The sequence below is a fragment of the Neopsephotus bourkii genome, unplaced genomic scaffold (assembly GCF_033783945.1).
Source record: "Neopsephotus bourkii isolate Nb327-2 ecotype Australia unplaced genomic scaffold, CSIRO-AGI_Nbou_v1 NB_1183, whole genome shotgun sequence".
In the NCBI taxonomy this organism is placed as follows: Eukaryota; Metazoa; Chordata; class Aves; order Psittaciformes; family Psittacidae; genus Neopsephotus; species Neopsephotus bourkii.
Window position 1 is genome coordinate 2,524,386 of NW_026901668.1, and position 17,648 is coordinate 2,542,033.

General features: G+C 38.7%; 1 protein-coding gene across 2 annotated transcripts in view; it reads right to left on the bottom strand.

Moving 5' to 3' along the window:
* PTPRO (protein tyrosine phosphatase receptor type O) overlaps positions 1–17,648 on the bottom strand; it is a 151,854-nt gene that overhangs the window by 9,943 nt on the left and 124,263 nt on the right. Inside the window, exons 13-21 of one of the 2 annotated variants that reach the window (XM_061363922.1) lie at positions 17,276–17,415; positions 14,563–14,695; positions 13,527–13,647; positions 11,527–11,595; positions 8,216–8,299; positions 5,125–5,160; positions 3,516–3,597; positions 2,385–2,475; positions 1,832–1,908 (exon numbers count right to left, since the gene is read on the bottom strand). In XM_061363922.1, coding sequence (XP_061219906.1) covers positions 1,832–1,908; positions 2,385–2,475; positions 3,516–3,597; positions 5,125–5,160; positions 8,216–8,299; positions 11,527–11,595; positions 13,527–13,647; positions 14,563–14,695; positions 17,276–17,415 — 833 coding nt within the window. The remainder of the gene's footprint in view (positions 1–1,831; positions 1,909–2,384; positions 2,476–3,515; positions 3,598–5,124; positions 5,161–8,215; positions 8,300–11,526; positions 11,596–13,526; positions 13,648–14,562; positions 14,696–17,275; positions 17,416–17,648) is intronic. The other variant, XM_061363923.1, reaches the window with a different exon arrangement.

A 17,648-nucleotide genomic window follows, 5' to 3' on the forward strand; every position in this document is an offset into this window, starting at 1 on the left:
CACTGGTGTAAACAGAAGATAGCAATAAACAGGATTATATGTGTTTATGTTATAAGGACTTCAATTAGTAAAACATTAATTAGAATTCTGCTTAAAATAATATAGAATATGTGGAATCCACACCCTTAGAAGATTATCACTGCCATATTTTATTGAAGCTTAGATGTTTTATACCCGTGTATTCCTTCTCCTATCCCAATCAACATGGAAAGACTTCTTCCCCTCTCCAAGACAAAAGACGGCTATAAAGACTGTAATAAAAGGTCCACAGAATGGCCATTCTGGCATCTGCTATAACCATATTTACGGAGATTGTATCATCAAAACCACATTTGGAAAGTTATTTGTTGTTTCTAATAAGAGTGAAAGATAAGTCTACCACGCAGCATAAGGTAATGTAAACTGGGCCATTTCTGTGCCACCACAGCATGTGGATTGTAAAAATAGTTGTGATTTGGGAGCACTTTCTGTAAATGGTGTCCTCCAGACATCTAGAAGTCTCAATCTGAGTTTTTGCACTACACAGAATTCAATGGGGTGGCTTTTTTTCCTGCATGGGCTACGTCGGGCTAAGTATCAAACCTCCGTTATCACAGGGACACAGATGACCACTAGTGTCTGTGTTTGGAGGCAGGTAGTGAGTGGAGAAGCAATTGTCAGGAAAAGCCAAGCATTAAGATGACACGTGTGTCCCAGTTTCTATGGTCAGCATTATGCAGTAAGTAGAACTGAAGAGATGTAAAGTATAAAAACACAACTGAACAATCTGAAAAGGACTGCTACATAAAATCCTATTATCCATAATCCAGACACTGTGAATGATGGTTTTGGACATTGGAACATTTTTCTTTTTTGATTCACTGCAAGCTCAAGAACTTGGAGCGTGAGTGTTTAGGTTCGTGCTCCTGACACATAGAAACTAAGTGCAGGCAATATGCTCAGCACTACATGCATGGGTGATGCCATAGTGACAAAAACATGGTTTCAATGACTCATCTGAGGGTTCCTTCCATTTCCATAATGCTGACTCAGGTCTCTCCAGCATAGCCAGGGCCAGCTCTGTCAACTGTTCACATCAAGAGTGCAGAAATGCTCATCTGCCTATGGTCCCCAGACATTTTTCTAAATGGATGTTATAGTGTCCTGCCTCCACTCCTTGCAAAGGGACCCAGGGGACATTGCTCTCCCTAACACAGCTTACACTGAGCTATAGCAAGGGATGGATAACAGAGGGGCGAACCTTTGTGGCAGTGGCAGGGATAAGCCTAAGTGACTACACAAGCTCAGGCAAAAGTGGAAAGACCTGATGAGGTTTTAGCCCACCCCCATTGTTAAAATGGTTGAATACAGCTCTGTGTGTACTTTAATTATCCTAAAACTCTGGGTGCTACTCCCTGGTAAATGGCTGCTCTATGCCAGGCACAGGGAGACACACTGGGAGCACCAGGGACGAGGCAGAAAACAGCTCTCTCCACTCTCCACACATCTGGGCTGTGTGCATTTTGTGGTGTGTCTGACACAATCCTTTTTCCATGTGCTGCAGAAACCTGGAGGAGTTTCTCATTTCAGAGTTCATGTTTTTCCTACCTGTCTTCAAAAGCTACTGAACCATTTAACATTTCCTCCCTGTTTCCTTACCAGTATAATCTAGGTTTCTCAGTGCTGCTGTGGCAAAATTTGCCAAACTTTTAAAATTGGGCAAAATGTTGGAAGCTGAAGGAGATGCTGAGAATCTGACTGAGCATCTAGGAGATACTGTGCTATCTGCAGGTGACACACTAACTGCTATGCAGGACACTGTTCTTTACACTGACCAAGTTTCTGTACTCACAGGGATGTAGTTGGCGTTAATGTAGTCAGACCCCTCTTCTTCATTCATTGAAACTAGCCGGACACGACTAAAATCATCTGTGAAAGGAGAAAAAAAAAAAGTCTCTCAAATATGGCAAAATTAAAATTAAGCTTATAAAAACCGGAGCAAAAAAAAAAAAAATCCATTGGAAAATTCTCATATTTACCAAGAGAGAGCAATACCTGTTTCAGTAACATTACACAGATGCACATTCATTACTGTTCTCCAAAATACACCCTTGAACTGCTGTCCCTTTGGGCTCCCTTAGGTTTCATTAAAATTGTAAGAGGAACATAGTTACAATACTCAGTAGTAGAAAGGACACCTTATGCTTCTCATCTCCAAACTCCTGGCAATAAACATCCTCATAAAGCTCTTCAAAGCTAACTAAAAACATCTCTCTAAGGACAGGTTTTAGAACCAGGCTGTTATGAGTTAGGAAGTTTGTTCTGATTCTCCAGTTCTCTTATTAAAACTCTTCTTTCCCTCTTTATCAGGGACTTTAGCAGAAGCCTGTATGTATTGTACTTACATGGCAGGATATTCGTGTAGCGATTTTTACAGCGATTCATGGGAAGATCGGCAGCAAAGTGGGGGATGTCAAGGCCAATCAGTTTTAGCTCCTGGGATAACAGAAAGAGAAACACCAAGGTCAAGCTCACAAACACTCAAAAAATAATGCCTGGTTAAGTTATTACTTGTGGCAGGTACCAGACTGAAAACGTTCATAAATCACTTTATAAATTGACAGCAGGATCACACTGACTGTCCTTATCTGGTGTCTCTGAGTTTGGCTCCAAACAGGTAGAGAGCAAAGATGTGGTCTCTCCTGCTGATGCTGCTGATGCACTGCTGCCACCCAAGGCTGAGGCTGAGGACTGTTCCTCTCTACCTGAACACAAATTAGCCAAAATAGTGTCAAACGAGGGGGTGATAAGTTATTTCTGTGGGGTCATCTGCCCCACTTAATGTTTTTTCTTCAGCTCCTCAAGTGTTGTTTTTTTATCTTGATACCTGGGAATGCTTAGAAGATCTATCTAGTCATTATCTTCAGTAGCTACATCTAGTATATGATGCATCAGAAGACTTTTTACTGGCAGGAAGGGAACGTGTCAACCACCCAGAATGGTGGTTAACACCCTGACTGTCCTCCCTACTCCCTTTCCATGTATAAATCTTTGCAAGCTAGCCCTAGGATAAGAGCTCTTTAGTTTTATACTATTAAACTGACTTTAAATTCTGTGTAATTAAGAGAATATACCTGAACTGGTCTTAGGGAGACCTACTTAAAGATATTTTTGATGTCACCTCCTCATTCTAATGCTTCCTGTCGAATTCAGGAAATGAAATAATTAAAATGAATTCAGGATTTTAATGTCTTTAATTCAGGCTGCCAGCATGTCCTAAACATGAAGGAAGTGTGCTGGTCTGACAATTATATCAAATCAAGTGTGATGAGCCACTCAAATCAGCTTACTAACTACAGCTTTTAATGACACCAGGGTCCATTTTTAATTTCTGAATAACTGGAACGGAAGCTGACCCACCTAGCAACAGCGTGCAAACAACACAGAGTACAGGAACATGCCATGCAAGACTAACATTTGGAAATAGCTGATCTAGGCATGGCAGCTAGGCAAGGACAGAGTCCCCATAGATTTACCTCGAATTGCAGAGAAAATTTATAATCCGAATCTTTGGCCATATCCTTGATATATCCATCAAAATCATCCAACTGGACAGGGCTTTAAAATAAAAAACACACAGAAATTAAGGAAAAAAGAAAGCCCCAAACAAACCCAAAACAAACCCCCAAATATTTTTAGTACATTTTATTTCTATTTTTCCTAGAATACTATCAAGTCATAAATATGTATTTGCAACTGTTAATGCTAGAAAGCAACAATAAAGAGCAAGAAAAAGTCTCGTGGTTGAATGCTACCAAATAGTGGGTATATTACTCATTACCTGCATCACAGAATAATGGCACCAGAGAGGCTGAGAGAGGGGTGCTGATCCCTCTGGATGAGCTTAATGCTGCTGCGGCTGGTGCTGATGATGGCAACCACCCTGTGTTTGGGTGTGTTAGAGTTGTCCTACCTGAGGGAAACCACTGGTCTGAGGCCAGGGGAATGGCCTATGCACTCTTTTTACAGTTCCCTGGCTCCTGAACTGTTTTTGCGTGGGTTGTTTCCAAGGCACAGGTGGCACCATGAGAAGTGAAGATCCAGCACCCCATCACAGACCCGCTCTCAGTACCATCCCACCAGTCTGCTTATAGCACCAGGACAGCTGCTGTTTCATTTGTCTCTTGTGCCACGTAAAATGTTGCTCTCAGATATTTTCACATCTGCCAGAAACACTTTTAAATCTCATCTGAGCTTTGCTCATGCAGAAAAGTGGATTTCATAATTAGGTTTTCATTTTCTTTAGAAATTCCACCAAAAAAAAAATCTCCTAAACCACCATTTTGGATGCCACTGCCATTGCTTCTTTCTTTGCTGGCTTTGACAACTGTACACATTTGTCATCAGAGGTCAAATTCTTCTCCCAGAGAGACCATGGCTAAATAAAGTGGCATGGGGGTATCAAATGCAGAGCTTCAGCAGCTATAAACTAGCCTTGATGTAGCAACTCACATCATTTTACATACTTTTTTGCTAGGTGAGGATCTATCTGTTAATATAGGCACAGCCTCTGAACATAAGAGAGGAATAATCAGGCTAATGCTCTGAATAATGAAACACAGGTAAGCAGCTTCCCTCACCTAATTATCATGCTCTAATTTACAAGCTACTGAAGCATGTACACAGTAATCTTTTCATTTACTTCGAGGCAATATGCCCAAAGGAACCTGTCTTATCACCACTTAATTACTCCTGCTTACCCGTTAGCATTAATGATCTAATGCTCTAGCAACAACCATAATGAGAGTTTCATGTCAAGAGGGAAACATCACTACAAACAAACGCATCCCAGTTTTTCACTATTTATCATTTTTAACTAAGGATAAGCTCTGCTGGAATCACTAAGTTGAATAATTGATCTTTTCCCTGATGACTAATTTTCTATCAGTAAGGACCTGTTCTACCACAACTTTATCTGTTGAGAAAATTGCTTTTGTCCAATTATTGTTTGTTTTCTGCCTTCAGATAGATATCTCTCTCAGGATGTGTTTATCAAAAAGTAACTGTAATAAAGTTATACCATGTACTCCATAATGCATGTTTAATCCATTTTTTATTTCCTTAAATATCAAAGAAGTTACATACTTGGTCAGCTTTCTCTTCTTCAATCCATTTTTACTCCTGTAAAAAAAAAAAAAAAAAAAAAAAGGAAGTGTTTTTCACTCATTGAACTACTGTAGACTTTTTATTCAAAATCAGTACTGATTTAAGAAATTATGTTTTCTGGTCCAATAGAAACAATGTGTTCTCTACAAATCCTGACCAAACAAACAGCACTGTTGGCTTCAGGTAGGCTGACGCTGAGTCCTTGGGGCCTAAGCTCGGCTGAGACTGGGAGAGGGCTGTGCTGTTGCAGTGGATGAACCACCGTGGTGCCCTCAAGGCTGCTCTGCTCTGGCTTTAGTGGGCTGGGAAACTGGACGCCAACACTAGAGAGACTTTGGGAATGAGAAGCATCTGTTGGGTAAAGGAAGACCACTGTTTGCAAATTCAAGTAAGGGTGAAGCAAAAGAGGTCCTGAGCAATATTTATCACCCATTTCATAACCTGCTTATGATGATCAATGAAGACAATGGCAAACACCCTGCTGACTTCATCAGATTCAAGCTTAAACCTTAGGTAATATTAACTGACTTTTCACAGCTAGAGATAATTATGCCAGCCATGTTATACACTGTCTTCACATGATTTATGAGTCATATAAATCACTAGTGACAGTTGCAAGCAAGCTTATGAGTGTTAAGCAGTATAACCCATAAGATATGGACTCAAAAACTGCATTGCACTAACTACCACCATGTGGGGTTCTTTTTGGAGAAAGGGTGTGTGTTCATCTTGTTGCTGCCACAAAAATGTTAAGCAATCAATCAGATTGAATGCACAAAGTGAGCACCCTGAAATAATTTGGCTAGATGTCTGAAAACACTTATAACCTCTGTTAAGTCATCCACAGAGCACTAATAGATTCTTGCTTACTCAGAAGAGATTTTAGTAGTATCATTTTTTTTCTTCCTAAGCATTAAACAATATCATCACATTATAATGACTAAAAAAAAACCAAACCAAAACCACCCACAAAACCCACACAAAATCCACTACTCATTTCCAAAATTAAGTTTTACAACATGTTCAGTTTTTGGAGCAGCTGCACCCAACCCGTAGTAATTTTGTTATCTTGTCAAGGTACATTTCCATTCAGATGTGGAGCTTTGCCTGCAGAATAAATAAGATATAGCAATACCAGCTTTACACTATTGTGAAGGATTTACTATGCCAAGCTTTACTTTCCAAATATTTTAAATTCTTCAGGCTACTGTTATCTAAACGGATACTCTCTGTAGTGTATCTGTACATTTATGTGTAGTATGTGCACAGCCTAGTAGTATTCTACAACTTTAAAGATTTTTCCCAATGAAATCTTGAAATTCATTTCTCTAAATTATTCAACACATTTATATTTTATCCTCTATGACTATGGTAAGCCTTTTAATGTCGGGCACATTGGAATTAATTTCAAAAGAAAAAGAAATCTGAATGCTGTTTATGATAGGAATGCTTCTAAGAACACTTCTCCAGGGAACACTTCAAGAGGCAATAAAACAAATGATTGACATCCATTTCTCAGCAACATTTTCTTGTGCATTGATAGTCTCAAGAGGCCTTTCATTTTTAGCATTGTAATTGTTTCCTGAATGTTCATAAATGTTTTAAAATAATTTATGTGCAAAACAAAGACATTTGAAATATTAGCTGGTGTTTCATCTGTTCTTCCATTTACGCTACAGATTAAGATTCAAAGAGAGGGATTACTCTCATCTCATTCAGCTCCTTTAAACTTGGTCATCTATACTAAACTAGGTAGCTTGACTGAAGAGAAAACTTCTGAAGATACACATCTGGCAAGGTGAGTTAATGCATATTAACCAAAAAGAGGACAAAGGGAAAAAGAAGATTACAATGTTTTTGCAGCAGTGCCATAGGTAGTGGCCACCTTGGGCTTCTTGACCATTAGAGTTAAGAGAGATCACTGTAACCTACACAATAACAAACTGCTTGCCTGATCCTCCATCATTTTGCAACTCTGACAGTTGAGTTTACATCATGTAAGTTAAAAGTCAATATAATCTTAACCTTGGAAAGATGCAGTTCTTCAGCTGGGTGCTGGGATCATGCTTTTATTTTCTTGGGAGAAGAAACGGACCTTTATTTAGTTACATAAACCCACTCATTTTTGAGTCCACTGAAAATTTACATGATTTTTACTACATACTCAATGCAACTCAATGAAAACCAGTGACTGCCTGCCAGGGCTTTTGTGCTGAATGGTAGTACTATGATAGCACCAGAGAAAATGTTTGGTCAAAAGTAAACCTTAACTTTGGTATCACATTTTTGTAAATCACTATACCTTGGACTCAAGACCATCAGGAGCTTGTTTATCTTATATAAATTGAGCACTTTTAGATCATAGTCAATCATACTTATTTGTTAAATGGTTTGTAAAACAGTTCAGGTTCTAAATAGACTGTGGTTTTGTTGGTTAGGTATTGAAAAAAAACCCCAGTCAGTTGTGTATTATGTCTTTATGGACTATTTTCAGACTAAACTATCAACTATACGCACACACAGAGACACACACAGAGTAACTCACTTTTTATACTTTGAGACTGCTAGTTTGTATTGATTCTCAGCCAACTTTTGTTTCCAAAAGCAAAACTTTTACTGATGTCAGGAGAGCATAACCACACCTTTAAAAACTAAGGTATTTGACAACACCAAACAGGTGGGGCACGATTAAGCAATTTTAGTAATACAAAAGCAGCAGCAGCAGAAGGCAATGCCAGGCAATGAACAAATAAATAACTGGGACAGAAGAAGCCAGGACTTACAATGAAGTGGCAAAAATTGCAAAGACAGCAATGAGATGAATATGATGACCACCATAAGATTAGCTTTTTAATACCAAAATGGATTGGAGCATAAACAGACAAACCAGATGAAGCAGGGTAGCAAATACTTTGATACCCACATCCTCTCCAATCTGAGTTCTAGTACAAGAAAATTGTATCTTCAAAAGCCTTGACCCATTTGAAAGCAGAGGTATCACACATTTTTCATGTAATAGAAACTAACATTGTTTACACATTGCATATGGAAAAACAAGTAAATCACTTACCAAGGATTAATATAAAATGCCAAAAGATAATCAGTCCAAAGGCATGAGGGTAGCAGAGTTAGGAAAGCAAATACACTTCTACGCCTGTGAGCATTAATAAATAACATACATAAAGATGAAAAAGTGAGGAGAGTTAGTAAGACAAACAGAAATCAGGAGATCAGCACATTCTGTTTTAAAAATCAGCTAAATCCTTAAAGGCTTCCTCTTACTTACTTCATATTATTAACATCCATAGAAATTTTAGTCCTCAACCTGACTTCCTATGCAGGATTCTCAGATATCCAACATAAAATTCTATATGATGAAAATTATTGTGGTGTTTATGAATAACTATTCACAGCAGATTTCACTGTGGCTAATGGAACTGTGAGTACAAAATCATTCTAAACTTCTGTGTTTGCAACCTGTTTACCAGACTCTGCTGTGCATTAATCCAGGAAACCTACTCAGGCATGTTCTACCTGTTGGTGAAGTGGGCTACAGGTACTTTTCAAATCTGAAAAACTCATGAAACTTAAACAAAGATTGCTCCATTAGCAGGAATTATTTTTTTTTTTACAAATACTCCCACAGTGTTTTTACTCCCCATCAGAAAATCTGCTGTCTTAAAAGCAATACCATCCTTCTACAACTGTTCTAAAGAAGAGCCACAAAGTGAAGTTTCCTTTTTTGGTACTCTCGGATCTTACGAAGTTGGCAGATACTGTGTTTTCCCTGATAAGAAAGTCATGTCAAATGTAATCATCTCTAATATTAATCTTCCAACCAGTGATAGGAAACCGCCCATGCAGTGGAAACTCCAAGTTACGTTTTAATGAGTTTTGCTACTGAACAGAAAATGGGCAATGCAGTTACTTCATGGACCCTTCCCCAGGTGTTGGTAGGGATTGCAAAAGTCAGTCATCAACCACCTCGGTGTTTTTCATGTGTTTTAGTATAGTTTCCACAAGAACCTGCTTCACAATCCTCCCAGGCACAGAGGTTGAGACTGACTGGTCCGTAGTTTCCCAGGACTTCTGCTTTCTTTTTCTTGAAAATGGGGGTTATATTTCCCTTTTTTCCAGTCTTCAGGGACGGAAGGAGCTTTATCTGACTGCCATGATTTTTTAAATATGATGGACAGTGGCTTAGCAGCTTCATCTGCCAGCTCCCTCAGGACCTGCAGATGGGTTTCATCAGGTCCCATGGAACTGTGCACATTCAGGTTCCTAAGATGATCTCAGACCTAATCCTCTCCTACAGTGGGCCTAAGGTCTTTTATCATCCTGATAAATTTCCACTTTATCAAATCACACAGTAGCATGATTGCAAACCTATTTATATTGTTCACAAATTAAGAACTCTGACAGCTAAACCAGTTGATTTCGTTCAACATATGAAAACGATGTAATTGCTCAATAAATACAATATTGTTTTCCTGGAATTATATAATCTTTCACCTCCTGCTTAGGTGTACAGAACAGTTTTATGCAATTAAAAGAAAGATGCAGAGACTGCTCAAACCCTGAAAACTCTTCTGTGTTGAGCTTCCCTTAACGAACCAGTGGATATGCCCATAGTTCCTTCACTAGATCCCTGGAATAACCCCAAAGGAAATTTGGCTTCTTAATCGTTCTACCTGTCTTTAGAGCCATATTTTCCATTTGACTGCCTGGATGGACAGTGAATTTGGTCTTGACATTAGACAACAGAGGCACACAAAACAAGATATCTTTACTAACTTTCAGAGAAGTCAGGACCATAAGATTAGGGAACAGTGGCTTCAGTAACAGAAATTTGTGGAGATAGTAAGTGGGAATATTTTCCTCAATTTATATTTTTATAACATAATTTATGTATGTATACACATATGCATATATACACATATATATACACACATATACACATATATACACATATAATAAGCAACAAGAACTTTCACTTTCACATCCAAACCTATTAGGTTAATTCCTCTTCCCATAAAGAAATCCTTTTATGATTTTAATAACATCTGTTGCTAATTTAATCATTTGATTCAAGCTTGGCTATTTAATTAACATGAGTGTTTGATCTTCTGCCTTCTTTGCCATTAATATAGTCCAAGCAAGAGAAGCTGAAAGATTAGTTTGTACTACATACAGCTGGCTGCTATTAAAGCTAAACCAAGCAAGTGAAGCTTGTTTAATATCCAGTTAATTAGCAGCACAGTGAGGTATTGACAAGATTTGCAGGGCTTGTTAGTTCAGTTTGCATGCTTATTAGCAAAAGGCTTGCTGTAGTGCAGTGTCAATCCATTTAATCCCATCCTTGCTGGCAGGCCGCGTCCTGTGAGATCATTGAAGCAGTTCCCTGTGCACCAACTCCTCTTTTCAACTTCCTGGCCATCAACAAATGTGACCATGGGTGTAAAACCAAGGCACATACGACCCCTGAAGGTCCCTCCCAACCCAAACTGTTCTATAATTCTATAATTCTATGATTTTCTTTTTCCTACATCCTGTAATAGGGCTGGCAGTATGCTTTTAAATATCTGTGTTTGGACTTGTCTTGAAAGAGAAGAAGTTTTTGCAGAGATTGCTAAATAACAAACCAGTAAATCTTGGGTCAGTCATTAGCCCTCATTTTCCATAACAGAAATGGAAATGACCACACTGGTGCCAGTCAATTAGTTTTGAAGAGCCCTTTTGGTTCTATAATATCTAATCCTACAGACTTTCTTTGTTCAATTACTTCTCTTCTGCTGATGGTGTCAGTGATGGTTTGGAGTCCATAGTCAGTGCCTGCAACTCTGGCAGGTGGTTTCCTAGATTAGTAAGAATATCTTGGGGAGTTTTTCAGCCTTTTCAACAACACTAAACATTAAGTTACAGTAAATATTTGAGTTAGCTTGTCCTTGTCTTGTAATGCAAGGAGAAATTAATTAATAGCACTGCATGAAGACAGTCGCTAATTAGTCATCTACAGGCAGGCTTACTTCTGGATGTAAAGCTTACTTCTGGATGTAAATATATCTCTATGGAGGTGCTAATGGATTTATAGACCAAGTTTCTACACTTGTTTTATGTAAGGAAATATGCTTGTAAGAGAAAGGGAAAAGTATCTTTCCAAAACACATCTATGCAACTTGGTTAACACGTATATACATCATTCCCTACTAAAACCAGAAGGTGACAGAATACATAGTCTTTAGTCATCATTCAAAGCCCCAAAAATATCTTAAAGAAGGACAGTGATGGCATACAAAATAAGCACTTAAGATTAAATATCATATTTGCCAAAAAGCATAGATGGGGAAAGACATAATTAAAAGCCTTGCTTCAGACACTCACCAGTTATAGGGAAGCTTTCCATCTCTCTCTAAAGATGCAAAATTGACAAAGGTTCCAGCCCCGCATTCCCTGTTTCAGGAAGACCATTGGGTACAAAGTTACCATTTTCAGATTTACAATGCTTACTGTGGTGTTGATTTAACACAGAACTCTTGGTGTTGTGGAGAAGTGCTGAACACTCACATCTCTGACTAGATGTGAGGTAATCTGTGATCAACATAACTGAAATCCCTTAGCATAGTCATCCAAAACTAACAAATGTTCACCACCACCTGAGATCAGATTTCTTAATGATGCTTTAAAAAGAGTGAAATAAGGGAGAAGTTGCTAATAAAGGTTTCAAATAGGATCATCTTCTGTCCACATTTGGGCTTTCTAGCATTTCCAGCCCAATGTCTAGCTTTAGCACTTGTTGGCCTCAGTATATATGCTAAATATTTATCTTTCTATACTAAATGTTCACTGTCCGAAATCCAAGGAGCATATGTATAATTGTCTCCATTTGACAGCATAGTGGTAATTTTGGATTCACAAAATAATTGTGGCAAACCCCTGAATTTCCTGAATAGCATTTCAGTGAATTTATCACAAGTCCATTATTTTCAGCCACAAATGATAAACTGACTTGACACTTCTGAGTCTTTGATTTAAGAAAACAATTGCTTCCAGCTTCTTACTCGATCTACTTTTTAAATTTCCTTCAGGGGTTTTTATCTTCTGAGGCTAGAAGAGGTGATAAAAAGAAAAAGCTTCAGGTTGCTTGCAAAGTAATTAAATACGAAGGAGAATTAATTTTGCTGGGATTTTCATGGAGCCAGCAAAATGTGTGATATGGTAATCTGTTGCATGGAATACATAGCCAAAACACATAAAATAACAGTGTCTGCTAGGTAACCAAGTGCTAGATTCTTCACATAAGTTGGTGGGCTTTTTACATGAAATAATTTCCTTTCTTGAGACAGCACAGTAAATTAATATGAAACATATTGCTCAGATTATGGATGGAGACTCCAGGACACTTTCAAAACCAGGAGGTGAACTACATATTGAGGGTTTTGAGAAACTTACACAGTTCACTCGGGCCATAATAAAACCCACATTAAAGTGAACTGCTACAGGTAAAATCACCAGTAAAAGGAAACTGAATTTCAATATTCAGATACAAATGATTTGTGCAGATAGATGAAGGAACCGCATCCCTATACTCCTACAAGATATTTTTTCCTTTCATCTGTATGACACAATAAATTGTGATCTTCACTGTTATAAGAGCAGACCCTGAGACCCCTTCTGGATTTGTGAGTCTTGGTGTATATTTGGATGCATCCTGACTGCATGGAAAGACATGCAGTCTTTCACCATATAAGTGAGCCCATATGTTCTTTCTCATGCTGCAGTTCCTATAGGAATGAAGCTCATATGAATGCAGAATTTGGACAACTGGAAGACCAGGATTTGGGGGCAGACTGGCAAGTGCTCTAGAGAGAGATTAACAGGGCCCTGGGCACATCCTCCCTCACCCTAGGGAGGCTGCTAGGGCTCAGGCCTTATATGGCCTTTGAAACACAGTATCCTGGACCCAATTAACAAACTGTCTTATCTGTTGATATAGAAAATCTTCTTTCCAAATGATAAGAAAGATTTGCTAAACATCTTGATGTCTTGCTTATGCCCAGTTGCCTCAGATCCTAATTATCCTTTAGGTTCCTGACACAACCCTCTTGTATAAAAAGTGATTGTACTTCTTAAACAGCCACTCTTGCAAAGCTCAAAATGAGACAAGGTTGAGCTTTTAAGTCAGGTCAAGAATGAAAACAGATAGAGGGAGAAGACCGCTACTCATAAGCAGCAGCAAGATTTTGAAGGTATCCTGTTCAAAAGCATATTGAGCAGCACCCACATATTGAGCAGCACCCATGCACGAAAGCATCCTCAATTGCAACTATTGGTGTGTTTGTTGTTGTTGGAAATTTTTGGTACCAGCATAAATCTGGACTTACCTGGCCATTTGTAGATGTTTTCTCCTGAGTACAACAAGAGTCACCAGCAGCAGTCCAATCAGAAGGATACTTAGGATGGCTAAAACGGAGATTACCACTACATTGGGATTCATCTCGGTGACTGTGCATACAAACAAGGAATCTTGGTTAATTCAGAAGTGCTGTCAGTTTTGCCGTGGGGCTCATTTTGTTTTTTTGTGGTTTGGTTTTTCCCCCCCACTGAATGTTGATAGTGTTACCTTTCTGAACTGATCCCATTCAGCCTAGGGAAAAATCTCCCACTAGAAATGAAGTGAGGTTTTGACTTGTTACTGCTCTTACAGAATTTCTGTGGGGAAATGTCTTCACTCTGGCATTTTTGTTAAAACTTTGGTATTTTGTGATTATTAGTGTTTTCTGCTTTTCAACTGAAACTCATAACACAAGAGAAAAGAGTGAAAGAAATATAAAATACAGAAATTCATCATCATCTATGTCTCCAAAGCACATTTCAACTCTGAAGTTGATCTTCCAAAATAATCAATATCTTTTCTGACCCAAAAGCAAAATAACAGGCTGAAGTGCTGTAATATAATGTGTTAGAATTGAGTTTCTTTTGCAAATAAATTTGTACAATAGATTCTGTTTTAAATAAGAATTGGAATCAAGTCTCAGTAACAAAACCTTGATTTATTTTTGTTTCATATTACAGTTTTATCGACTGTGCTATGAGACCAGACAATCTGTTCTGCTCATTTTGTCAGAAGCCCTCTTTACTTGCCTTGGTCAGAATAACTTTACATCCACAATTATATTAAACATATTTTAGTAAATATATTTTATTAATTATATTAAATATATTTTTCCAAGTCAACTCCCCAGCAAGGATTTTTCTAAGAACTTTTTAAAGCTGCTTCCTCATCCATCCACATCTGGCAGCCTTTCCATGATACAAACAACCCCTGAGGCCAGCATTACTGACAGCAGCTTTAGAAAGCAAGGAGAAACAGATGTTGTAGCTGGAAGAGGAAGAAGAAAGCAGGGAAGTGCTGCTTACCCATGGTGGAAACCGCAATGAAAGTGGGGATGCTGGGGCTATTGTGGCTGAAGGTGGTTACACTGCAGTTGTAGGAAGTGGCAGGGGTTAGGCTGGAAATGGTCACTACGTGTGAAGAGACAGTGACAGGTTCCTGCAGACACGAGGAAAAACACACAGAAGTTTGTTTCTCCAGTAAACAACAGAGCACAAATCAGTGCTCTCCTCTCCACCCATATATTTGAACAGGTGAAGTCAGATCTGCTGAAAGAAATCAGCACTTCAAAATCCAGGAAAGGTAACCGGGGCCTGCCTGAAAATAGGCAGAGGAGAGGAGGGGGATGGGTGAAAACAGCATCAGGAACAGCCCAGAACATCGAAGGGGGCCCCAAGGCCCCTGAGGGAGAGCGGAAGGGTGAGAAACCCCTCACAGGGGTTTGGTCAGTCACAGGGTTGGTGGGGGAAAGTGCTGCCACCCGTGGGGCATCCCCAGAGCAGACCTCATGAGCTCTGGTTACTAAGCCATATGGGCAGTTATTTTATTAAAAGTACAGCCAAGACAGTTGCAATCCCCACACCCTTGTGTGAATATGTGCCATCTCTGCTTCTTTTGACAGGCCAAGGTGAAAAACAAAGCTAGAGCAAAGCCTTTTGGCAATAACTATGATCAGACAACACACACCTTAGTTTTTCTAGACAGTATAAATTCTTTGCATAACTTATTTATACAATTTTTTAATTACTATGTCCCCAGTAAACACTTTTGTGGTTTTTAAATCCTGATATAGTAAAAGAAAACAAATACATCATGTGAATGGATTTAAAGGTCCTCCTAGGCTTTTCTGTACTCTCCAGCAAAAACAAGGGTGGGCTGCAGATGTGAAAATAGGGACACTGAGTGAGCAGTTTAGAAAGGGAACAAGGAGAAGTTCCATGAATGAACTTGCTCTGGGTGGTGAGTGCAAGATGCTGTAACAAGTCTCAAGCACTGGATTTTTGCAGTGGCCTGCTGTCAGTCATAGGCTCCTTCTAGGTTAGCAAGGGTTGCTGTTGCAGTGCAGTTCTGAGGTATGTTACGCAGATGAAATCACATCTACATGAGTGTAAGGGAAAAGGCTTTTATTCCCTGAGCTGAAAGGAGGGGCCACTGTTTGGGAATTGGACTTGGCTAAATGTTTTCCATTTTCCCCTCTGGGAATTTTAAATTAGTCAACCAAAATCCAAGATATTCAAACTCGGAAAGCTGTTGCTTTTCATTTTGCTAGTTTAAAAATGAAGGAAAGGGACAAAAAAGTTTATGCAATTAAGCATAGAAAATCACAAAGAATTGTCACCAGTCTAATGGGAAAGCATCTCTTTTTACAGTACACAAAGGAGCCCTTCCCCTTTTTGCAGAGACAGAAAAGAAAGTGATGAATCTAATGAGAAGTGAGCTGACAATCTCTCTGTGCATTTCCCACTGCCAGATGTTCATGTCAACAAATGAGACACTCACTGAAGCTCCTGCCAAATGGAGCAGTCTTTTCCTGATGTTCTTAAAACAGGTCTGCTGTGCAATAAAGCTACAAATCCTATGGTACCTGTCTTGCCTGATCACATAATTATTATGTATCTCTGCTAAGTGGATAATGAGTTCACTATCTTTAGCTATTCACTGTGAAAAAGCAAGAATCTATATGTGGAATCCAAATTATCCAAAAGGTTAAAGTTCATTTAAACAATCTTACTTTAGTCAGTGCCTTTCTCAGTTTAAGAGTATGAAATAATTCAGACTGGTCTTCTATAGGAGTAAGAGTGTGTACGTCTCTTTTTTGATAACCAGTGGTCTGAGTGGGTTATTTTTTACTTTTTTTTTTTTGGAATGATTCATGATTATGTGTGTCAGTCCACATGAGAGAATGGTGTTCCATGACATGTAATCACAGCAATCCCCTACAGCATCAGCTAAACCACCAAGTAAGCCTCATATGATGCACAGCACTGAATGTCAAGGAACTAAAACTGTTACTACTCTATTCTTCTACTGAGCAATGTTACCAATCTAAACACTTAGATACCCAGAACACCTCTAAGCACAGGTACCTAATTGGATAGAGAGAAAAGAAGGCTCATTTGTGAGGCTGAGAAGGTGGGTCTTGAAGGAAATACCCCAAGAGACAAAATGCATGAAGTGCAGCTGCATTTGCAGCACAAAGGTACTCTGCAACAGTGAACTACAATTAGCAGTTCTCAAACCAGGAATAAAGTAAGCCAGAAATGATTAATGCTGCATACAAGATCTCATGGCATCTAAATATGTCTATTTTTTCTCATTGCTTATCAAGCTACCTGACCATTTTTGACTTCCTGCCTATTGACATTACCTTAGTTTTGTGATCTTTTAGGTTTTGCACTGTATATTAGAACCATTTTCATCAATAGCCAAGGACTCTGTTGAGTGCATGTAGCTTCTGTCCAATTAGTTATAATCTCATTAGTAAGGTAGAAGCTAATTTTAATATTGAAAAATATTGAAATATTTTAGTAGTTTAGCTTTTAAAATAAATTCTAAGTTAAATTTTAAGTTAAATTCTGAACCACCCTACCACATTTGGTTTAACCATCTAACCTGTGTACTGAGCATAAAATGTCATTGGACTTTACACAAAAACCAGACACCAAACCAGAAACATGCAAGGCTCAGTCTCAGTTTCAGAGATGAAGAGCAGAAACCAACGAAGAGCTGCTTACATACCTGGACTCTTGTTTCCTGACCAGATCCAGCCTGCTGGCAGTAGACTTCAAAGAAATCAGCCACTCCTTCTTCCACCCAAAGCAGAGTCACGGAGGTCTGAGTCTTGTTGACAGCAAACAGTGATTTTGGAGGGGCTGGTTCTGGTTAAAAGAAATTCTCCTTTTATTAAGCTTATCTTTAAGTTTCCAGACAACTAAGAGGAAGCCTTGAACAAAAATGAAAGAAATGCCTGATGCTTTTCTATCTTTCATCTCCTTCAGATAAAGCCTGCCAATATAAAGCCCTGGCTCTCATGGTGATAAACTACCACTATAAAATGAGAAGATGATAAAGCTCTTGGGTTTTCTTCTCTATTTAGACTGTTCTCTATTTG